The sequence below is a fragment of the Ictalurus punctatus genome, chromosome 4, assembly GCF_001660625.3.
Source record: "Ictalurus punctatus breed USDA103 chromosome 4, Coco_2.0, whole genome shotgun sequence".
NCBI lineage: Eukaryota > Metazoa > Chordata > Actinopteri > Siluriformes > Ictaluridae > Ictalurus > Ictalurus punctatus.
The window spans coordinates 17351273-17376626 of record NC_071284.1 but is presented as its reverse complement, the minus strand read 5'-3'; the positions used below and the strand labels follow the sequence as shown (position 1 = coordinate 17376626).

The 25354-nt window shown below is 38.6% G+C and overlaps 1 protein-coding gene across 2 annotated transcripts in view; it reads left to right on the top strand.

Annotated features, from left to right (window-relative positions):
- slco3a1a (solute carrier organic anion transporter family member 3A1a) overlaps positions 1-25354 on the top strand; it is an 85840-nt gene that overhangs the window by 40408 nt on the left and 20078 nt on the right. The window contains exons 3-4 of one of the 2 annotated variants that reach the window (XM_047153478.2): positions 17892-17990; positions 22578-22712. In XM_047153478.2, coding sequence (XP_047009434.1) covers positions 17892-17990; positions 22578-22712 — 234 coding nt within the window. Of the gene's footprint in view, positions 1-17891; positions 17991-22451; positions 22713-25354 lie in introns of both variants that reach the window. The other variant, XM_047153477.2, reaches the window with a different exon arrangement.

The window sequence follows — 25354 nt, the reverse complement described above, 5'->3', positions numbered from 1 at the left end:
GTTTAGCAAGTTAAGGAAGCTGAACATCAAGTCCACATGAGCAACAAATAGAGGCTGAACTGCTGAATCACCCCAAATGCAAAGTAAATCTCGCAACCAAAATATTTAGATTATTGGCGTAAAAGAAAACGAGGAGCAAGGATAACCTAGAAACTTCGTTGTGGTATTGCTTCCAAAACTCCGAAACTTTCCCAAGCCAATACAGGTTGATTGAAGTCTAAGACCCACTACTAAGGACAAGCCGAGAACAATAACTGGCAGGCTCTATCACTATCAGACCAAGGAGCTAGTCTTATGCCTGGCCAGAGAGAGCCAGATGCTCTACTACATGGAGACCTGTGTGTCGATTTATCCCAACTTGACTACTGATACCTTGAAAAAGCGACAGGTGTTTAGCGGCATCAGAGAGATGTGCAGGTCCAGCATGATACGTTGCAGTTTTGGCTTTCCAGCGAGATTCATAGTAGTGGACGGCATCACCACAACATTAGGAACACCAGGGGAGGCGAACACATTCCTGAGTTAAAGAGTGGTGGACTGGTTAACTGGCAGTCGCATATCTTGATTATATGGATTACGGCACCGAAAGTCTGGAGGTTTTATAATTCTGGCGAATTAGAGACTGAACTTTTGCTTATTGTAAATGGTAAATGGTGCACTTATATAGCGCTTTTATCCAAAGTGCTTTACACTGTGTCTCATTCACCCATTCACACACCAATGGTGGCAGAGCTGCCATGCAAGGCGTTAACTTGCCATCGGGAGCAACTTGGGGTTCAGTGTCTTGCCCAAGGACACTTCGGCATGTGGAATCATGCTGGCCAGGAATCGAACCGCCAACCCTACAATTAGTGGACAACCCGCTCTACCACCTGATCCACAGCCGCCCCTATTATTGTCTGACGGACTTGTTCCAGAGGACTTGGCGAGGACTCATTACCAGTATACTTCCTAATGTTCTAAATGGGAAGCTGGACAGAGCCTGTTTAGTTCTGAGGCCATAGCCTATGGTAACCTATATTAATCAGTATGGTGTTAGGTTTAACTAAAGGGGTTGGGAAAGGCAGGTTTGCTGGGAGCAGAGGTATTTGTTCTTTTTGTTCTTGGTGTTCTATGAGGGACAATTTATTTTGTGTGTGTAAGTATTGTTCCTTTCAAGCTACATTATGTAATGATTTTTGTAAAGGCACGACACTTAAAACGATACAATGGTCACGGCTAATTGTAAACTAAGCAAGGGTTCAACTAAATTTGTGGGCTGGAATGTTCTGAGTTTGAACAGCCAGTTGAAACAGGGGAAAGTATATGCACATTTAAAGACATTCAAAGCAGACATATACTTTCTTCAGGAGACAAATATTAAAACATATTAACAAGGATATCTTAAGCCTGCGTGGGTTTCTCAAGCGTATCAGTCCAATTTTACAATAAAAGCCAGAGGAGTGGCCATCCTGGTCAGGAAAATTTTTTTGTTCATTCATAAACTGTCACGTATCGTGACGGAGCGGAGATAGGACAGATGCAAGAGCATGTATGAACAGTTATTTATTTTAAAAGAGAGACAGGCAGACAAATCCAAAACGTGATCCATAAACGTAAACAGGCATACACAGGGTTAAACATGAATCAAGGTCATGGTCACGGAAAACAGGGTCGATAAACAAAACGAGAAACATGAACTATGACGAGGAACTGGGAGCGGATAATCCAGCGTGAACTAACTCTAAACATGGAACCTGACTATGACTACTAAACGAACTAATCTAACTCTATGATAATCTTCAGCCTTGTGTGCTGGGAGGTGCGCGGTATATATGTAGACATGATCAGCATCTAAACTGCTAGCAGCTGAGGGCAATACAGACACACATGAAATCCCAGCCAATGACAGAACAGGGAGGAGACATGAACATAAACAAAACACACGTGTCCAGACGTCACTACTGTCAACAATGGAAAAGCAGGTGCTCACGCATTCGCTCTTAGAGCACACTGCTTCAAGGGGGAATCATGACATAAACAGGCAAAACGGTACATACGTCTTAGTTCAGGGAACTTGTTAATATATACGGGCCTAATTTTTATGACGCTTCCTTTTTTTTCTTTTTTTTTTTACTAAAGTGATAAAAGCAATTCCCAAACTCCACAAAACAAATTTTATATCCTATATCCATTTTAGATAGACAGCCAAGCCAGATAAATGTCTTGTACAGTGCTTAATAATTATATTAAAAATCTGAATGTAGTAGCTATTTGGAGAGTGCTTCATCCTTCTTACAGGGATTACTAATTTTTCCCTCTGTACATAAGTCTTATACAAAAATTTATTATTTTTTAATTTAATTAAAACTAATATCAGAAGCAAAGGCCTCAAGATATCATAATATATTAGCAGGCCACTCTCCACACTCCTTAGATGTGAACTTATAGAGAAGTTCGTTAAGGCGATCCCTTATCGTCTTCCAGTCACAGGGTGTAAGGTCATTGTTAGGTGTGGCATTTTTCCCCCCGGAGTCATCAAAGATGATGGAACCTACCCAGTTCTGGTAAATATTATGGTGGATTAGACTCTTTTAAATAAAAGTACAAGCCTGCTGGCCTTGGTCTCCCATCTGGTCCCGCTGAATCTAGGTATAGTTTTTTTCCCTTTCTCCAGGGACACTTGATTTAAACACACATCGAGTACAGTCACTCCCAGGAGAAGAGACTGGTGAACGTGATATTGTGAATTTGAAGTAGTGTTTGGTACAGCTGTGATGGTGGCCATGACAACCACACCACCATGGTGGTAGTTTGCCATTACGGTGGCGGAGTGCCACCTGCGGTAGTGTCACATCACACGCCACGTTAATGTTTCTGCCTGATTGGGCACAATGACAAGTATAAAGTACAACGTTTTGTATACAAATGTAATAATAATAACAGTTGGAATATAAATTTGTATTTATAGCCTACCATATAGTGGGAGATTTTATGTTAATACACAAATTACGCAATCATAATCAAACGCCTTATATGGAGGTGTCTGTTAGTTTGGCGCGGGTTTGCCTGAGTGCGGCAAAATTTCTCTTCAGGTTCTGCCACTGCGATGGATTTTGTTGAGAAACCAAATGCTACATCGGCGATCTGGGAACATTTTGGATTCGTGCCTAACGAGAGAGGTAAACCAATAAATTTGGATGAAGCCACATGTTAGCTTTGTAGAAAAAAAGTGCTGAAAGGGCAAACACTAGCTTACAAATTTCAGGAGCCATCTCCAGGCATGTCACCTAGCCTCGCTTTTTCTATTTTATTTAATATTTATAGATTTCTAACATATTATTTAGGTTACCATCCTACTAGTATTAATTTCAAAATGTTATAGGATTGTGGTATACTACACTTCATCAGAGAAGCATGTGACTGTGTTCCACTTCTTCTCCTCTCCTCTTGTGGGTCAATCACAACAACACAACACAACTGACGGACATGTTTTACTGACGGAAGTGCTACAATGAATGTGCATGTTTTGTTATGAAACGGATGTCTGAGCCTCATTTATTTTTTTATATTTATGTTTTAATTTAACCCCTTTCGCCCCGACACTTGCGTTCATTCCGCTGGCGGCATGGAAAACGACTTATGACATTTTCAATTAGTATAAACAAATGAATTATTTTATCGCCGCGATTCTGGTATAAGATTAGTCAGGACACTGGTGGCTTTCTTTGCGTGCAGTTTCATGACTGTGTGCCTAACTCCTGATGAACAGGGGGATGGGAAAGGGCCAGAGTTTGAGCTCCCTGCTGGGCAAACAATTCACACCTCTCCACGAAAACATTGAGACAGAGATAAATCGGAGAGCACGACTAAAGCTTTTTTGATAGTAAAACATCGTATACAACTGCCACAATAATATTATAACATTTAAACCAAAGATCGGACTTGTATAAACGTTTACTACCTTACATTACCTACATAGACGAAAATCCAGTTCGCTTGCGGTTTTGTAAATCATGCAAATTTCCATCGGTATAAAGTCCATCAGCTTTATTGAAGAAAACAAATGCAAATTTACATATTTAGTCACAAATGTCCTCTTCAAAATGCATTAAGTGTTTTGTTATCCCACCTCTCTGGAATTTAGTAATTAGCCACAAACTGAACTGAGACACCATCTAAAAATGCTAATCTGCTTTGGCTATGCTGAATAACCCGCCTCCTAAGTTTTACTCAGGTAGTCTAACTTGATTGACACTCACTTGGACCAATTGTAGATACTTCTAGCTTTCAAACAAGCCCAAACTCGACATGATTGACCACTCTGAGGCTGAGAAAATCAAAAGCGTAATCAGCACAACCAAACCTTTTATGCGTGCATCCATTGGTCTTGAGATGTGTGTCAACAGTACAGACCAATCAGCAAAGCGATACAGGGCCGTGCAGAGAAACTATCAGGAAATGGCAGCTCCGCTCTAGCGGTCTTCCTGCAAAACTTTATACAGCAGGTTTTTGCATGTTTGGCAGTTTTTTCTGATCGTTAGTCTTCTACTGGTTTTCGCTCAGCGTGCGATTTATTGGCGTCTTATAGCGGCGGCGTGCTCCCGAAAAAGCCTGAATGTGTCACAGCTTCTGGAGCAGTTATTTCCGAGTGACTCGAGTGACTTTTTTTTTTGGAGGAAGACTATGTGGATTGAGTTGAGGGGCTCTATCTACCTCCAAAGAAGTCAGAGGAAAGGGGTCACTCACGTGTCTATCATTTGAGCCATTCGGAGAGCAAGTGCTCATTCACCTGGGGCTCTGGCACTATTTTTAATATACATTATATAAGTATGTTTCAGACTATTTTTTGTGTGTGAAATTACACATTGTGTAACAGAGTTCATGCTACGGCAATTTTTTTCATTTTGTGCCATTTGGAGAGGTTTGGTGCTATTTGAAGAGGTTTGCTGCCTTTTGGAGACGTTTGGTGCCATTTGGAGAGGTTATTTTTTGCCTTTTTAAAAAAAAAAAAAAACTTTGCTATTTCTAGAAGTCTGCAATTTTATAAGCTTTGTGCCATTTAGAGGTTTTATGTCATTTGGAGATGTTTGGTGCCATTTGGAGAGGTTTTGTGCCATTTTAGAGAGGTTTTAACCTGTGTTTGGATAACCTTACACACAATTTTAGTGGTTAGAGATAACTTCCTCATATTTTGGGTGTTCATGGACAAGTACTTGGGGCATCTTTGAGACCAGGAATGGGGCTGATATCAACATTCGCTGTGAAGATATATTTGTGTTCAAAGTAAATAATTTTTTTTATAATTAAAAAAAAATTCTGAATATATTGCCCCAGGTAGGCTAGGTCAAAGAAGAAATACTTGAAATAGCTGCTAATTCTTAAAGTCTTAATTGTCTACTTTCATATGAGCCATTAACCACTACTGTGGTTTGTGATATCACAAAACAAATCAATGCTGAACACAGGTACCCCCAAATCAGAGAAAAATGCCATTTTTTGGCTACCAGTAAAAGAGGTTAATTGAAGAATATAAAATGACATATATATTATTATATTATATTATGTATAGTGATATAAATTTCACTTTATCCCAACTGACAAAATTTTGGCAAGTGAATGCACCATTCGGTCTGCCAGAGATGCAGAGCCTGCCGAAAAATGTGCTCAGTATCAGATCTCTCGATGGTTTGTAGGTCAAGAGTGTGGGCAGTCAAAGGTGTATATCTCGCAGCCAGAATGCCCAAATCACAATCACTAGTGTTTCCGTGGCCTGGTGGAGAATGTCCTTCTTGGGCATGCTGACAAGGAGATGACGATCTCTCAAATGATTTCTCACAGTCACTGTGGGTAGTCGAAATTGTTGTGGCCAGTGGTGGAACAACTGCAGGATTCTCAGCTGTGCATGAGGACTGATCAACTGTTGGCGGATGGGGTGGATTTATATTCTTCTCATCCAACGTTGCTCCAACAAACTAAAAATTCATTCCAATTTAATCATCCTTCTTGTGAAAGCCAAAGTCTGATCATTGGAGATCCTGACTGTTGCTGAGCATCGATGGTCAATCAGTACAGCCTGTAGCAGCAAAAATGAATGAATGAATAAATAAATAAATAGATAGATAGATAGATAGACAGATAGATAGATAGATAGATAGATAAACAAACACACAGAATTGTATGTGGTACTATCACTTGTCATATGTTCGTTAAAGGAGCAATAACTTACCGATTTCTTTTTAACAAAGCGAATGGTAGGTGGTGTTTTAGCAGTCTGCTGATGCTGATGGTTTTCCTTGTCTATACAAGGAAAGCAGTCTATACAGACAAAATGCAAATCAGTCAACATTAAAGTATTGCAGAATCTGAATTAATATTAAAAGCACTCTGACAATAAAATTGAAAGTGAATGCTGTAATCTCTCTTACCTTTCATTTGTTGCCCACTGAAACAGCAGCGCTTCTCTCTGAGTAAAATGCTTTTGCCTCCATTATGATGTCATAGGCTGCAAATACATACAAATAACTTGACCTCGACAGAAGTTATATGACTCTCCAAGTTTGATGCTTCTGCTCCTCCCATTCAATGTTATGAGCCAGTAGTTTAAGATTATAATTACGAAGATGATAATTGCTTATTAATAACCCATTACATTTGCACATGAGTCCAAAGCTACTGATAAGCTATTTAAGCTACAGTAAGTGAGCATATGCATTTTACTCCCTGGTGTTACGCCACGGCCGGCAGATGGCACTGCGGCGCAGCTTCGTGACTTCTATACACGTGACTCCTGTTTTGTTTCATTCTCTTCCTGTTTGGACATTGGCTTGATGTGCGAGGGTGTAGCCTAAACTGAACCAGGTGTTTATGTTTAGAGTAATTATGTTGGCTATTTAAACCCCTCGCGTAACTGCGCATGTCGCGCAGTATTATAGTTTGTAACGGTGGTAGAGTTTAACGAGTGTGGCTCTAGAGACGTGTTCGAATGCGTATGGCATGCTAGCGGTCTTAGTTCCTTGTTTTGTTTTCAAGTAATGCCTAGACTATTGTCCCATGTTTGGTCCGGCTAGTCCTGTTCTACGTAGACCGCGTTTCTTGTGTTTGTTTGTTTGTTTGTTTGTTTGTTTGTTTGTTTGCTGTTAATAAAGACTTTGATCTGCACCTGCATCATCTTCCAGTCCCGTTCCGTTACACCTGGATTGCTCAATTCAACAAACTGCATTCCTTTTCTAACAAAAGTTATTACAAAGTTAGTTCTACTTTCACTAACTTTTTTTAAAACCTTTTTCTTGGTCACAATTGTAGCTGGTGGGACAGTGAAAATAGGTCAGTAAGAAATTATCAGTTGCTCAATAAGACCCATTATAAAATTGCAAACAATATAGTAACATTTTTCCCCCTAGCATGAGGTTAAAAAAGGACATACAAATAAGGAACATCACAAGCAATTTATCATAAGAGGTAACAAAATTCGTTTGATGTTCTGAAGATGAAAAAAGTCAAACTGCATTTGCAATAGCCAGTGATTTGTCATTATAAAATAATGTTACAAAGCATTCTTTTATCTTTTGATCTACAGTTAAATAAAAGTTAGAAGTTGGTTTTTAGTGGCATTATTAAATCCGTTGACAACATCACCAACCAGAATGATGAACTGGCTTCAGGTTCTATAAAAAAAACAACTGTGGCATGAAAATGGAGTAGACATCAGTGAGCTATCTATTCAGAGGATCAGGCAAAGAATGGGTTGGAAGTACATGAAAACCCAACAATGTCCCATGATCAGAGTCAAAAACAAAGAGATACGTCTCCAGCAGGTGCAAAAATGGATCAACGAGAAGGATACATTTCACGACGTCATCTTCACCGATGAAACAACAGTGGCTTTGGAGTGCTTTGCCGCAATGTTGTTCCGTAAGATGGGGAGACATGTCTCCAAAACAAAGCACCCACCGAAAGTTCATATGTGGGGAGCAATGTTGAGTCTTTCATTCTTTCTTTGAGGATGCTATTATAAAAGAAACCCCATATATTAGGGTATTAGGGAATACCACCGTTTTTTTTCAGGAAAATGACCCTAAGAAAAGACCCTAAGAGTCATTGCTGAAGAGAGAATAAACTGGGTTTAAACTCCCCCCGAATCCATGGACATGAATCCAATTGAGATGGTGTGGCACTCTATAATGCTAGAACTACATTCGGGAGAAGGCTAAATCAACAACAAAGTCTGACTTGGTTGCTGCCATAGATAAATTTATCCAGCCGTGATTGAGCGTCAGGGTGGACACACTGGCATAATTTCCAAACTTTCACTAACTTTAACTTGTACATTCTGTATCCTGTTAGATTTGCTGAAAAACAGAAAACAAATGTGACTTAAGAATAATTTGGGATTGTAGTTCATGCCTACATTAACGATTAAGTACACAGACTTAATCCATCTGTGTTATTTTATACATGTGTGATAACATCGGCAAAGTGCAGTCGGTATTATTTTTTTTAAAAACACATTCCAATGCCTGATCACCACTTAAACAAATGGTAACAAATGTCACTGATGTAGATTTGGTTTTATTGTAATGAAAATATAGACATGAGGAGGAGAATTCATACCCACAACCTCTGGCATTGTAATCATATCCTCTACCACCAGCCATGTATGAGTTGGAGCACTCCTTACAGTGAGTGAGTTTCAGTTTGACACTGAGGTCCAAATGCGGGAGCACTTGAGTCCATGCGCCACTTGGTGGATATTCTGGGAAATGTAACATGTATTTAATTCTAAGAAACTGGTCTGGCTAGCCCTGCGGCATTTTGCGTGATAGGCTTCCTGATCCTGCATTAAAAAATGCACATTTTTAAGGCCACATGTATGGTGAACGAAAAATAATCTATTTAGAGACACGCAGTTCTGTAATTTTCTCAGGGAGAAAATAAAATTTATGTCCACAAATGGCAGAGATGACGTTTTTGATTCTACTTTGAGCGAAACAGTGAAAGCTGCCTTGAGATGAAATATAATGGCATATGAAGCAGCAGAAAGAAAATGGGGAAAACAAAAAAAATGAGAGAGATTGAAGACTCACTAATACATCTTGAAGAGCAGTATAGAGCCACTCAGAGTGCCAACACGTTAAATAAAATTGTGAAATTAAATACGACTATAGTGTATCCATGTGTAATGTATTAAAAATGCTTAACCAAGTCAAACAGAAATATTTTGAATTAGGAGAGAGACTGCAAAGACTGTTAGCTCATCAGCTGAGGCATACTCGAGCTATCTATTCAATCAAATCAAGTGATGATAAACCTTTAACTGATTTGATTGAAATAAATAGATGTGTTGCCAAATTTTATACAGAAGTTTACCTTTCCTTGGAGAATACTACTCCTAATGCTGCAATCAACTTTCTACCCAAATTGAACCTTCCAAAATTAAATGAAGAGGTAGTGAATCTCTTAGATGCAGACATAAACCTTAATGAGATTACCAAAGCTATCTCTTCCAAATAATAAATCCCCTAGCCCGGATGGGTTCAATATTGATTTTTACAAGAACTTTACTTATGTACTCTCTCCCCTTCTCTTGTGTTCATATAAGCACTGTGGTGACACTACCCACTACAAAGCTAATAGTCCTGATACCTAAACCTGGGCAAGACATATTGTTGGCCTCATCATACTGTCCAATATCATTGATTCCAACAGAGACAAAACTTATTGGTAAAATATTGACAGATCATTTGATGAACCACATTTGCTCCATTATACATCCCAATCAAACTGGTCTTATGCCTGGTAGGAACATGTTTTTTAATTTGCGTTGTCTCTTTGATGTTTTATATGGCAAAACTGTACAGTCATAATTTCTTTTGATCCAGTAGAGCGGCCATGTATGAGGTCTGCCATTGATGCATTTGGTTTTGGACTTGTCTTTAAGAGATGGATAGATACCATTTTATGCACGCCCTGTCACGTCTGTAATCACAAATCAGAATAAATCTTTTCGATTTGATATTTTCAGAGGGACGCGACAGGTCTGCCCCTTTTGGCCTTTTCTGTTTTCCATCCTCACTCTAGCGGTAAGCATAAGACAACATTCGCAGATTAGTCCAGTGTATATTAAATGTCTTCCCTATAATTTTTCATTGTATGCTGATGACATATTATTGTATATTTCCAACCCTCAAAAGTCCATCCCTAATTTTCTGTCTTTGATCAAAGAAGTTGGACCTTTTTCTGGATTTACAATTAACTGGGTGAAAAGCGAATTAATGCCAGTTACAAACAGTTTTTAAACTCTATCTCTTTTTAAAAAGAATACAATTCTTTTACAGACCTTGAAGTTACAGTTACCAAAGTTTCCAAAGATTTGCTTAAAGTAAACGAGCAAAAACAAATAGATCAATTAAAACAAAATGTTGAATTCTGGAAGACACTGCCTATATTGATGGTGGGGAAGATTAATGCAATCAGAATGGTAGTTCTTCCATGATTTTAATATCTCTTTCAGGCAATTCCCTGTTCCCTTTCAAAGGGAACTCAGCGTTGCATGAGCTTTACGCTGTGGGAAGCGCTCTCGTACATGACCGGTATCTGAAGCTTGTGTAACATCGTGCCTTTTTATAGGCGTGCCGTAATCATGTGACGTGGCAATTAAGCATGTCGCGTGATATCGCACTCTCAGCCTTATTATCTTCAGCAAGACTGCATATTGGTTGTTGGTGTAACGCTCATAAAAAGACTCTTCATTTCCTCTCTATCTTTTTTAAAAAAAAGAAAGAAAAATCTCTTTACTTTTCTCTCCCTTTAAAAAAAAAAGAGCGTGAAAAAAGAATTCAGGAAGTGTGTCACGCCTTACTCCCGTTTCATCACAGGGGAGGACAGACACATTTTCTGTGTGAAGTGTTTAGGGGTGGACCACGCCAGGGCAGCCCTCGAGAGGTCTGACTGAACATTGTGATCACCTTACAATTAGGCAGCTCCGCTTGTGGCTTGCTCTCTTCTCGGCCGAAGGGAATTGGGTTTCAGAGCCTTGCAGATCTGGACTGGCCGCTGCTGAGGCAGCCAGCTGGCTCAGGTCCTGGGGATCTCGTATGGATCTGGAAGAGGAGCCGGAGACAAGTGCTGCTCTATCTCTTGCTTTGTCTTCCGGGTTCGGCTCTTGGCCAGATTTTGGAGCTCGCGTCGGGCGATTCCTTCTGCTATGGAAAGGCAAATAAATAACTAAAACAAAATAAAAATTCCTCTCTGACTCCGAAGAGCCAGAAGGCTGTGCCAATAACCGGGAACAGCTCTCAAGCACATAAAGAGCTGCTTGAAGCGATTTACTTCAGTGAAAACAATTTCCCTCACACCGCAGAAAACTCCCCTTTTTTTCAGAAATGCATGACAATATCATGCTTCTGGGGAAAACCATACATTTGTAATTTTTAGGTATTTATAAACCTGCAATGTTTTAATATTCGGTCATTGTGGGGAATGAGTGGGCTATTTAGCTATGCTAGCTAAGGTCGAGGAGGTGCTTGCAAGCTACCTCTCTCCATCGACGGCAAGTAATTCATGGGGGTCGGCTTTGCCATCCAAGTCATGTAAGGCAAGTCACCACGGCGCTGGTGGGAAAGGCCTATGCGGCAGTGGGTCTTGCTTGTGGGTCACTGTATACAATGGAAGTGTTGCAGACCTACCAAGCAGACCTGCTGAGTGAGCTCAACATACGGCAGCATTCGGCCCCGCTGAAAAGTTGACAGTTCTCTGGTCAGCGATCAGTCACAGGCCAACGAAAAGCTGATGCTTTCCCTCCAATAGAATGTGGAAAAGTTAATATCACCTAAAAGGCTATCTGGCAGCATGGGAACTACTGCCAAATGTGTCTCCATGGGTTCTGTCTACCATAGGGTTACCAGGTCCAGTTCAGAGCTCAACCCCCCTGGTTGCACAGAGCAGAGTCAGACATTAGAGCAGGAAGTAGGATCCCTCTTGGGCAAAGGGACCATAGAACATTTCAATTTTAGATCTCTGTCAACTGAACTATACTCTTCGGACATACAGGTTCAAGATGCTGACACTCAAACTTATCGTTCCACAGATTCAGTTTGAAGACTGGGTTGTGACAATAGATCTTAATTGCCACGTCACCTGATCACGGCAGTCCTATAAATAGACATGATGTTACACAAGCTTCAGATGCCGGTCACATGCAAGGGCGCTTTCCAAAGTGTAAAGCAAACGCAACATCTCGTTTCCTTCTCAGGGAACAGGGTAACCCAGATGTTTTTTTTGTTTTTTTTACCACAAAGCCTATTTAAACAATTAGATGCCGTAATTGTGTCATTTTTGTGGGATTATGAGAATGTGTGCATCTCTAAGAAGCATTTGTGTAAAACTAAAAGAGAGGGAGAGTTTAGCTTACCACGGTTTTAAGTATTATTACTGGACAGCAAATCTTAATGTTTTTTCGTGGTGGAAAAAGGAGTCTGATGTGTATAGCGATCCTTCTTGGCTTAGGATGGAACAACTCTTCTGCAGCAAGACATCTCTCTCGGCCCTTCTTAACAGACCCCCCAAAATCAATGCATCTATATATGACAATCACTTTGTTATGGTTAATGCACTTTTTAAAAAAAAAACTGATTAAAAGCTATATAAATGCCCCTGTCATGTACTTGGATAGCCTTATATGTCAAAATCATGCTTTTACTCCAGGCTTGCTTGATTTAGGCTTTACTCAGTGGAAGGAGAGTGGTATACAAAATGTGAAGGATCTGTATGTAGATTTTGATATGATACATCAACATGATGTTCTTGAAGTAATTAATAAGTTTAATCCTATAAAAAATGTATTGCTAAAGGAAAATGTTATAGGCATGACTATCATTAAACAATCTTGGGGAAAAGTACTGGGTTTACAAATGGACTCAGATACTTGGGAAGAATTTCTTATGAACACAGAGTATGTGACTGTTCAGTTAATGTAAAGCATAATTTAATAGAATTCAAGACGATACATAGACTATATTTATCTAAGGTGAAGTTACACCTAATATTTCCAGATGTCTCCCCACTCTGTAATAGATGTAAGATAGAAGATGGAACTTTAATTCATTCACTTTCGTCGTGTACTAAATTGCAAGATTATTGGAATAACATATTTGATTGTCTTTCTAAGGCGTTTAAAAAAGCTCTGGAGCCGGATCCACTCACAGCTATTGGCATATCCAGTAATATCTGGGTGAATAATGCATATGAAAGACAAGCTATGTTATTAAGCATGATAATTGCCAAGAGGTTGATCTTGAGAATGTGGATGACTGGTGTCCAAGTTTGAAATGTGGGCTAAAGAGCTTGTAAATATATTAGCACTGGAGAGATTGAGATATCTGAACAAAGATTATAACATTTGGCAAAGACTGGGGACAGGTCCTAGGCCATCTAAAAATGACTAACAAATTGCATGTCTAGTTTGATGGCCGTTATTTCTGTATAGTTTGTGACCTCTCTCTCTCTCTCTCTCGCTCTATATTTTATATATATGTGTGTGTGTGTGTGTGTGTATATGGCAACATTGGGGGGGCAAGGGGGGAAGATATATATTGATATACACAAACAGTGGGGTATTGGACATGTCAGCATTTATTTCAGTAAATATATTTCCAATGAGGCTATTCACATGAAATTTTCATCAGACTTTGACATTAACTCGAGAAATCGGGAAATATAAAGAATTCATAACATTAAAGTTCATAAATAAAGTTATGTGTGAAAGTGGAATGACACAGGAAAAAAGTATTGAACACTAACTGAAATGTATTTAATACTTAGTGGAGAAGCCTTTGTTTGTAATGACCTTCAAGACGCTTCCTGTATGAAGAAATTAATCAGCTGCAGTATTCAGGTGTGATTTTGACCCATTCTTCTAAACATATGGTCTTTAAATCTTGTTCAATTGGATTCAAGTCAGGTGATTGACTGGGCCATTCTAACACCTTGATATTTTTCTCTGAAACCAATTGAGATCGTTGTTCTGCTGGAAGGTCCACCCTCACAGCACATTCTTCTCAAGAATCTTCCGGTAAAGGGCTTCATTCATCGTTTCTTCAATTATATGAAATCTACCAGTACCATACGATGAAAAACAACCCCACACCATGATGCTTCCACCTCTAAACTTCACTGTTGGTATAGTGTTTTAAAGGTGATGTGGAGTGTCATTTCTTCTTCAAACATGGTGTGTAGTATGACAGCCAAAAAGCTAAATTTTGTTCTGGTCTGACCAGAGTACACTCTCCCAGTATTTCATAGGCTTGCCCAAATGAGTTGTAGCAAACTTTAAACAAGCTTCAACATGCCTTTTCTTTGGTAATGCAGTATTGCCGGTTGAGGGTGAGCACTGAAGTGTTTTGCTTGTTGTTTTCTCTGTGAGGATGGTACCTGCTGCCTCCAAGTGTTTCTGGAGCTCTTTCTGAGTGGTCCTTGGCTCTTGAGCTACTCGTCTGACTATTCTTATGACTCCCTGGTCAGAAATCTGGCAAGGAGCTTCTGTGCGTGGCCGGTTGATGACAGAGTGATGTTGCTTCCACTTGCTGATAATGGTGCTTACTGGAGGATTCAGAAGTTTTGAAATATGTCTGTATCCGAGTCCATCAATATGTTTTGAAACAATAAGGTTGCGATGGTCTTGGGAGAGCTCTTTGGTTTTACCCATTATGAGATGTTTCTTGTGTGACACCTTGGTAACGAAAATCCTTTTTATAGACCATCAATTTACTAACCCAACAATAACCTCTGTTTTAGCTGGGGGAAAAACTGGAGCTCAAAAGGCAATAAGAATAACTGAAAAATTGTGTAAAATGATTGCAAATGATATATTGCCTATCACCTTCGATGACATGAATAGGCAACATGGTTTTTGAGAGTTGATCAGTTTCATTCAGCCAGACTACAACATTCCATTATGAATGGATTCGTGGATTAGAATGGATTAGCATTCCTTGAAATGGGAACGGGTTCTATGGTCAGATGAAACAAAAATACAGCTTTTTGGCAACAAACACCAGAGGTGATTTTTGAGCACACAGAGAGGTAGCCATATGCAAAAGTATCCCCATGGTTAAATATGGTGGTGGCTTTTTAATGTTTGGGACTATTTAATTGGAGAACCTGGATATTTTCTTAGGATACATGGCATGATTGATTTAAAACATATTAAATGAAAACCTTACTGCCTCTGCCAGAAAGCTTAAAATGGGCCATGGTTTGCTGTACCAGTAGGATAGTGATCTAAAACATACATCAAAATCAACACCAAAATTGTTTCCAGACCAGACAATCAAGGTCCTGCCATGGCCACCCCAGTCCCCTGACTTGAAACCCATAGAAAACCTGTGGGATGAACTGAAGAGGAGAGTCCACCAGCATGTGAACCTCGAAATGTGAAGGATCTGGAGAGATTCTGTATGGTGGAATGGTCTCAGATCCCTTGCCATGTATTCTCCAACCTCATCAGGCATTATAGGAGAAGACTCAGAGCTGTTATCTTGGTAAAGGGAGGTAGCACAAAGTATTGACTCAAAGGGTGCCAATAATTGTGCCACATACATATTTAACAAAGATATTTTTTGATAAACCTGTCTTTTGTTTGCAGTTGTTTGATATTCATGAGAGCAGAGTATTTTTGTGAATTTTTTAAACAGAATATCAAAAGGTTAAACAATAACAGTTTTTCACTGCCTTCTTTGCTCATATTTCCCAAGGGTGCCAATATTAGTTGAGGGCACTGTAAATAGCTTTTTGACTCATAAATCATATATAATTTTATATAGACAGATTTTATACTGTCTGTACTTTTGCTGCATTAAAAGAAAAAGCTCATTGAATTTATTTGATTTAAATGTGTACATTGGCTCCACTTTAATGAACTGAGTTGCAGCCAACAAGATCCATGTCACATTAATACTATGTCAATTAATCTTGTTCACGCTAAATAATTCAAACTAGAAGATTACATATAGTATTTGTTTAAATTAAGTGTACTATAACAATGAAATCATGTCTTGATAAGTAACTAAATATATATTTTTAAACTATACATAATTTCTCTTTCACATGTCGTTTCTTCCCAACGGGACTACTAAAGCACAATGCTTGGCCGATAGAATTCATCAAGTTGATCTAAACTTCACAACTAACATGACACATAGCAGATTTGTCCAAAAGCAAACGGGGCATATGATCAGCTTCGTTGGTGGAATTAAATTGATGGAAATTAGCTGCGCTTGTTGAAATAAGCCCAGTTTATCGAGTTAGCTCACTTCATGGAATACCCCTACTTCTAAATATAAACATTTAAACATTGTTTTGGTAAAATATATTTACATTTTCCTAATGTAGAGATGTCAAATATATTATTGGCCAAAAAACTCATACTGATAAAACAATCAAATTTTTGGCTGTTTCTGAGAATTCAGCAACCTCCAACAGAAGATGGAAAAAATATAAACTGTTTAGACTGAGTAAATGTACCCTTTAAGGAAAAAATAAGGTAATTTTGAATTTGATGGCCATAACACGTCTCAAAAAAGTTGGGTCAGGGCAACAAAAGGCTGGAAAAGTAAGTGTTACTAAAAAGAAACAACTGGAGGAACATTTTTCAGCTAATTAGGTTAATTGGAAACCGATCAGTAACATGATTGGGTATAAAAAGAGTATTTTAGAGAGGCAGAGTCTCTCAGAAGTAAAGACGGGATGGAATCTGGATGGAAGCATTTGTTGCCTTAAAACCTGTATATACCTTACAGCATTGATGGTGCCTTATTCCAGATGTGCAAGCTGCCCATTCCATAGGCACTAATGCACCCCACACCATCAGAGATGCAGGCTTTTGAACTTACCTCTGATTAAAAGCCAGATGGTCCCTTTCCTCTTTAGTCCTCTTTAGTTTAGAGGACGTGGTGTCCAATGTTTCCAAAAAGAATTTACAATTTTGATTCATCTGACCACAGAACGGTTTTCCACTTTGCCTCAGTGCATTTAGAGCTTTAGACCCAGAGAAGATGGCGGCATTTTTGGATCATGTTCATATACAGCTGCTTCTTTGCATGAGATGGAGCTTTAACCAGCATTTGTGGATGGCAAGGAGAACTGTGTTCACAGACAATGTGTTCTAGAGGTGTTTCTGGCCCATGCAGTGATTTCCATTACAGAATCATGCCTGTTTTTAATGCCGTACCTGCTGATGTCCCGAAGATCATGGGCATGCAGTACTGATTTTCACCTTTGTCCTTGTGCACAGAGATTTCTCCAGATTCTCTGAATCTTTTGATGATATTATGTACTGTAGATGATGAGATATTCATAGTCTTCGCAATTTTATGTTGAGGAACATTATTCTGAAATTGTTCCACAAATTGTAGGTACAGTTTTTTGCAAATTCAAAATTACCTTATTTTTTTCTTAAAATGGTACATTTCCTCAGTTTAAACATTTGATATGTTTTCTATTGTGAATAAAATACGGGTTCATGAGATTTGCAAATCATTGTGTTCTGTTTTTATTTAGATTTTACACAACTTTTTTGGAATTGGGGTTGTAAAATTAATAATTAAATGATGGGTATGATTGGGTATGAGTGTGATGATCTACTATCTTATTTGATTACTTATTTTTTTCTCAGAAAATGGCATCCAGTGAGAATATTATAGACCATTTTAATGAGGTTTTAAAAAGAGTTCATGTTCTTTATATACAATACAAAAATTAACAAGAACAAATGGATATTCAAATAAAGAGTTTCACATATTGAAGTCTGTCTTTTTGCTCTAATTGATGGTTTGATTGTGGGATTTAGATCATTTATAAATGGCCATGGTATTACACACAGTCTTCAGCTAATCACAATTGTGTTCTTATTGCAGGCATATTATTTTCAACCTTGGTTTTTGGACCTGCTTGTGGCTTCATTCTTGGTTCGGTCTGCACCAAATTCTATGTGGACGCGGTCTTTGTTGATACCAGTGAGTTTCGATTCATTCCTGTTTCTGTCTGTAGTAACACAATGAATATTTATGTTTCTATATCTCTATCTGTTTAGTGCTCCAAATATTTGTTTATTTATCTGTATTCAGATTAGGTTAAACTGAAAGTTTTTTTTTTTTTAAATAAATATGAAACCTACCACTATTCCTCCCTGGAAACACTGCAGAAAAAACAGAGGTAGAAATGGCAACACTGACAGCATGGTCTGTAAATTATCTTTACCAGTGGTAGCTGGTGTTGATATTAGATGGGATGACTAAAATAAAATAGCTATCAATAGCTTGACAATTAAACTATTAGGGTTGAGCAATACACTACATCCCAAACAACAACAACAATAATAATAATAATAATAATAATAATAATAATTACAGCTGCAAGCAGCATTTTCGTGGGCCAAGTACCCAGACTCAGACCCAGACTATAGGCAAAGGGTTTCAAGAATGATTTATAATTTCACACATTTGCCAGTCTGTTATGGGAGAATAATTTTGAATATCAAAATTCCTTTGATAACTTTTGTTATGACAGGTGTGAAGATGAGGTGAACCAAATTTAGTGACGATTGAACAAAATTTGGAGGAGTAGCAAAAATGGCAGTTAGATGTATGTTGCATGCTATTGTAACTTTACAGCAGTAGGTGGCGCTAGCACTAAATTTGTTGTATAGCCTCAAGTCATGGTTTGAGGCTGCCATTCGTTGCTGAGACACAGCTGCACGTCCTGTTTGGGGGCATTGCTGTCAGAACAGTTGGCCCTTTATGGGCAAATCATTTAGATTATTCAAAATTTGTTTGATAACTTTTATGAAGCTTACTCTGAAGATTTGTCTGTCAAATTTGGTGATGATTGGCCAAATTTTGTAGGAGGAGTAGTGAAAAAACACTTTTTTCAGTTTTTGACAAAATTCAAGATGGAGGAAAATTTAATTAGGCTCAGTTGATGTAATAGGATGCGTTAAACTTGTCTTGACCCAGGGAATCCAGAAATTTTGGACACATGGTTCAAAGTTATGACCATAAACATTCTTCCAAATTAGGCCGCAAATTGACGCAATGGTGGCACTAGAGCTTTGGCAGCACCTGGACCGAATTTGGTCAGAATGTTCCTTAGAACCCTCCCCAATCAGTGTACCAAATTTCACAACATTTAACCAAAAGGTTCTCTGGGCTGCCATAGACACCCTAGCCAGAAGAAACATAATAACAATAGTAATAATAGTAGTAGTAGTAATAATAATAATAATAATAATAGGTACACCTTCGGTGCTTGGCCCCCTAATAAGAACAGGTAGAATAAGAATAGTGTGCCTACGCACCTTTGGTGCTTGACCCCCTTATAAGAAAAGGTAGAATAAAAATAGGGTGATTATGCACCTTGGGTGCTTGCACCCAGCATTACATTATAATTATAAGCATTATAATTTACCCTTATCCAAGGTGAATTACATATTATTTATAGGGTAAATAATATGTAAGTCGCCTTGGACAAGGATAAATTATTATACACACACAATTAAATGCAGACATTAGTGTCTGAGCTACATTAGTGATATATCATTTGTTTAGTGTTTCTAGTCTGTACCCAAATACAAAACACCATAAACAGAAAAGCTGTAAAAATTTAGTTCAAACCCCAAAACACTAAACTTACAGTTCTTGCCTCCTGACAAATTTTTATTTTTTTTTTAATCTTTGAAATCCGAAAATATAAACTAGTTGAGGTAGAGGACTATGTTCAAAATCAAAACAGATTGAAAGGAACCCCGACTATGAAGACTTATAGGCCTTAACATGCAATAGTTGCCCTCTCCTTCTAAAATAAGTTATTAGAAAAAATCCTTAATATTTAATACACATTTTAACCTACTGAGGGCACCATTATGTGACATGCGCAATGCATTCTGAGTCGATGACGTAAAATGGTTGCACTTAAGTACTCAAAAGAATTAGCTACTAGCCCCTGCAGCAGGAAAAGAATGCCACACTGTGCTGCTTTTGGCTGTAATTTTCTAGTTCTTGTATGCTGTGATACAGGGGATATCTGTAAATATAATCAAACCTGTAAGCATCTTGTTAGTGCATTTTTTCTGTATATTCTCATAATGTAAAGCTCCTGTAAAATTAGCCTAAAATGCCTAGCCAAGGCATGCCCAAAGTAAAATTAAAGCTGTTTTTGAACCATTTGAGTACATGCATGGTTTTGGTCACCTTTGAAAGGTGGACTAAATATTTTTACATAATTGGATTTAGAGATGTAACGGTATGAAAATTCCATATCACGATCATCGTGACCAAAACTATCACGGTGATCAGTATTATCATGGTATTGTTAAAATGTGCTGAAACTGTACAAAAAGTACACACTGAAATGAATGCCCGTGCAGCCACACACATTTCACTTTTGCTTTCAAACTAGTGGCAATTAGGAGGCGTCAGTTGCTTGAATGATGGGTTCATTATTATTCTTAATGAAAAACAGAACAACAACAAAACAGTACCATGACATCCTCTCTTATATTAAACCAAATCTTCTGCTATCTCGCCTCACTTTCGTCACGTGATAAATTAAATCTGATTGAGCGGACGAGTTGTAGCGTCTGTTTTCATGCTCAAAAAACAATGTTGCATGCTGCACCTGCGTCAGCCTCTGGGTGTTTGTGGACAGAGTTTTACAAATCACGATAATTGCGCATGGTTTTAATGATAATTAGATGTGACACGGTAATACTAACAATCTGGGAATTTTATCATGATTTATCATGACACTGGTAACCATTTCATCCCTAATTGGATTGTTTGGACCTTTGGCGAGACCTTTGACCACTAACAAGACTGTTTTTGTCAGGATGTTATTGATCAGGGGATTACTATAAGGCTTCATATGAGGTGAGTTGCCTCCATTTCTTAAGTGTTTGTATATCGGTGGTCTGACAGAGATGTTGATTGTGGCTGCTGTTGTGATTGTATCTCAAAATAGTTTATATCAATCGAATCGCAAGAATCTTAGCTTTCCAAAGATGTGAGTACCTTCATACACACAGAAGCTGTGTAGATAGCAAAGATTTGCTCATAACATGGCGACAGCACGCTAGCGGGCTGGCGGAATTTTAACAGGATAAAGTATACAACGGCAAGATGGCTGATAATCTGTAAAATTATTGATATTGGAATACGTTTCATCATAAAATGATAGTTTAATCCATATGCTTACCTTGAACAACAAACACTCTCGGTTGGCATAGATGTGCACTTGCTACACAGACACGATCGTTTTTGACCCCACTCTCGCCTCCTCGCCTCTCTGATTGTCTTCATTTTGATGTACATTTTGAGTAATGTCTTCTATATTAGCCTCCTCTCTTATGTTATGATCAGGTTCAAATTGAAAAGGCTGAAAACATGTTTATATCGCTGAAGGGTTGCTGGAGAATCAAGACCACTGCAGCCATTTGACGTCACTACCCAGAATGCATTATGACGTAAACAGCAATGTCAGCCTATGAGTGCAAGGATTTTTATTATTAAAAAAAAAAAAAACCTGACATCTAGAGTGTTTTTGTATAGCAGATTTATATAACGGATGTCAGCATTAATCTAATAAGCCATACAAGTCTTCATAGTCCGGGTTCCATTTAACAAAGGCAAACACTAGCACAAACAGTGAAAGATGATAACAATCTAGCAAGCAAGCAAACAGGAAACATTGATGCTTCCACTGTGCTGCATTTAAGGCCAAAACTCCACCCTTTTGTCTGGGTTCCCACACATGGTTCTTGTTTGAGCCTCAATCTGACAACTCACTCGTGCCCACATGACAGTAAAAACCTCATGCTTTTTTTGTTGAATAATGCCATGGGATCCCAATGCAAATCCACACCTCTAGTCTCAACCCCTGCACCTTTCTGGGAAAAAAAAAAATCCACCCATTTTCTATACTGCTTATCCTACAGGGTCACAGGGAACCTGGAGCCTATCCTAGGGAGCATCAGGTACAAGGTGGGGTACACCCTGGACAGGGTGCCAGTCCATCGCAGGATACAATCACACACACGTTCACACAACCATTCACACACTATGGACATGCCAATCAGCCTACCATGCATGTCTTTGGACTGGGGGAGGAAACCAAAGTACGTGGAGGAAACCCACACAGCACGGCGAGAACATGCAAACTCCGCGCACACAGGGCAGTCGTGGGAATCAAATGCCCAACCCCGGAGGTGTGAGGCGAACGTGCTAACCACTAAGCCACCATGCATCCCACAAAAAAAACACAAAAAATAAAATAAAAACTAGTGAGAGCACGTTCACGTCATAGTTAAAGTGGTGAATATGAAGACTTTTTATGTGTTTGTTTGTAATAGCTCAAAAGGCACCTAATGTTTTGCTTATTCTTCTGTGTTCATTATCATGTGTGAACCAACCCTCTACTCTCAGCCAAGCTGGACATCACCCCGGATGACCCTCGCTGGATCGGAGCCTGGTGGGGAGGCTTCCTCCTTTGTGGGGCTTTACTTTTTTTCTCCGCTATCTTCATGTTTGGTTTCCCCTCATCTCTGTCAGAGCGATATGGTAACAGCAGGACCCAGAGTGATCAGCCCATGCTGCCAGTATCTCAGAGTTATGAGCATTCAAAGCCAAGTAATGGTGTCCTCCACAACCATCAACCTGACAGCTCCTGCTGTGAACAGCTTCGAGGTAGCTTACCGTATATAGTAACAGTGTTTTTTTTTTTTGTTTTTTTTTTTTTGTTTGTTTTTTTTGGTTATTATCAAAATAAACCTTTTTAAATTATTTCAATGAAAGTGGAACAATAGAAAAATATTTTTACAACAAAATTTGGCTAGAACCCATTACATTACCTCCGTCTCATTTGAACACACACCTGCCCTAGCAAATGAAAGGGGTTTTTTTTCTGTCCTTTTCAATTGTTAATTTTTTTTTTAATGAAGTTGCATTGTTTTTATATTGTTAAGTGTACAGTTGGGTCTGTAAATATGTGGACAACAATTTATTTTTTTTCAATCTACCACAGTATATTGGATTTGAAATTAAATGATGAATATTATTTCTGAGTGTAGACTTTTAGCCTAAACATAAGGGCATTTACATCCAATCAAGTGAATGGTGTAGGAATTATAGCACTTTTTATAGGTGGGCCTATCCTTTTTAAGGGACCAAAAGTAATTGGACAAACTAACTGGAACCCATAGACATCAACAGATGCTGGATTTCTTCCTCTGTGCAATTGCAGTTGTCTTCAGTTCCTGGTTGTTTCCAGCATGCTGGTTGAAGCATTTTTCCTTCAGTAAGTGAAATGTTTAGGTTAAATTTAGGTTGGGTGATTCACTTGGCCATTGCAGAACATTCCATTTAATTGCTTTAAACAGTCTTGGGTTGCTTTGGAAGTATACTTCAGGTCATATCTGAAGTGTGAACCAGCGTCAAATAAATTTTGAAGCATTTGGCTATATCTGAGCAGATAATATAGCTCTATACACTTCAGAATTCATCTTGCTGCATTTGTCAGCAATCATCATTACAAAATACAAGGGAACCGTTTCTAATTGGCAGACATACATGTCCACACTATAACACTACCTCCACCATGCTTCACAGATGAAGTGATATGCTTTGGATCATGAGCAGTTCCTTTTCTTCTCCATACTCCTCTCTTCCCATCATTCTGGTACAAGTGAATCTTTGTGTCAGTGGTCCATAGGATGTTGTTCCAGTACTGTACAGCCTTTTTAGGTGTTTTTTTTGGGAATCCCTAATCTGGTCTTCCTGTTTGTGAGGCTTCCCAATAGTTTACATATTGTGGTCAGAAGTTTGGGTTCACTTTCAAATTCCCTTGGTTTTGGAAGAAAACAATTATAGTAACATTAAATTGATTTTTAAAAAAAATACAGTCTAGACATTTTGAGAATTCCAGGTTTATCATGTTAGAAGGCTAATTGATCTTTATAAAAAAAAAACCTTTGACAATCATAAAAACTAATGTGCTGATTAAATAAGCAATAAAAGTGGCCTTCTTGAGGCTAGTATCTGGAGCATCAGCATTTGTGGGTTTGATTATATACTCAAAATGGCCAGAAAACAACAATTCTCTTTTGAAACTAAACTTGTCAGTCTATTCTTGTTCTAAGAAAGGAAGGCTATTCCATGCAATAAATTGTCAAGAAACTGAAGATTTCATCCAACTGTGTGTATTACTCTCTTCAAACAACAGCACAAACTGTCTCTAACCAGGCTCTAATGGCTCTTACCAGGACAGAAAGAGAAATGGGAGGCCCTGATGCACAACTGAGCAAGAGGACAAGTACATCAGAGACTCTAGTTTGAGAAACAGACATCTCACAGGTCCTCAAATGACAGCTTCATTCAATGGTACCCACAAAACACCAGTCTCAATGTCAACAGTCAGGAAGTGACCCCAGGATGCTGGCCTTCTAGACAGACTTGATTAAGATGGGCCAAAGAACACAGACATTGGACAGAGGAAGATTGGAAACAAATGTTATGGACAGACATATTCAAGTTTGAGGTGTTTGGAACACAAAGAACATTTGTGAGACACAGAAAAAATGAAAAGATGCTGCATCTGTCATGCATTATGAAAGAAAGGTGATGGTCAGAGGTGCTTTTGTAGTGCTAAAGTGGGAGATTTATACATGATAAAATGGATCTTGAACAAGGAAGGCTATCACTCCATTTTGCAACACCATGCCATACTCTGTGGACGGTGCTTGATTAGAGCCAATTTGCTCCTACATCACGACACTGACCCGAAGCACAGTTCTAAACTATGCAAGAACTATTTAGAGAAGAAGCGAATTGGTATTATATCCGTAATGGACTGGCCTGCACAGTCACCAGATCCTATTGAGCTCTTGTGGGAGCTGCTTGACCGAAAGGTTCTTAAAAAGTGCCAATTAAGCCAATCCAACTAGTGGAAGGTGCTACAAGAAGCATGGGGTGAAATTTCCTCAGATTAATTTACAGCTAGAATGCCAAAGGTCTGCAAGGCTGTAATTGCTGCAAAGGGAGAATTCTTTGACAAAACCAAAATTGAAGGACACAGTTCTTATTTTCTGTTCATTTTACAGCTCATTCCATGAATAAAAGTACAGGTTTTCATTGAAAATGTGAACTTTACTGGGTGACCCCTACCGTTTGACCGAAAGTGTACTCTGACAGTTAACAACAACAAATGCAAATGCCTCACTTGAAAACAACTCTAGACCTTATAGCTGCTTATTTTTAAGTGAAATAATGAGGGAATAAGAGAATAAATAATGAGGGCAGTGGTGGCTCAATAATTAAGGCTATTGGTTACT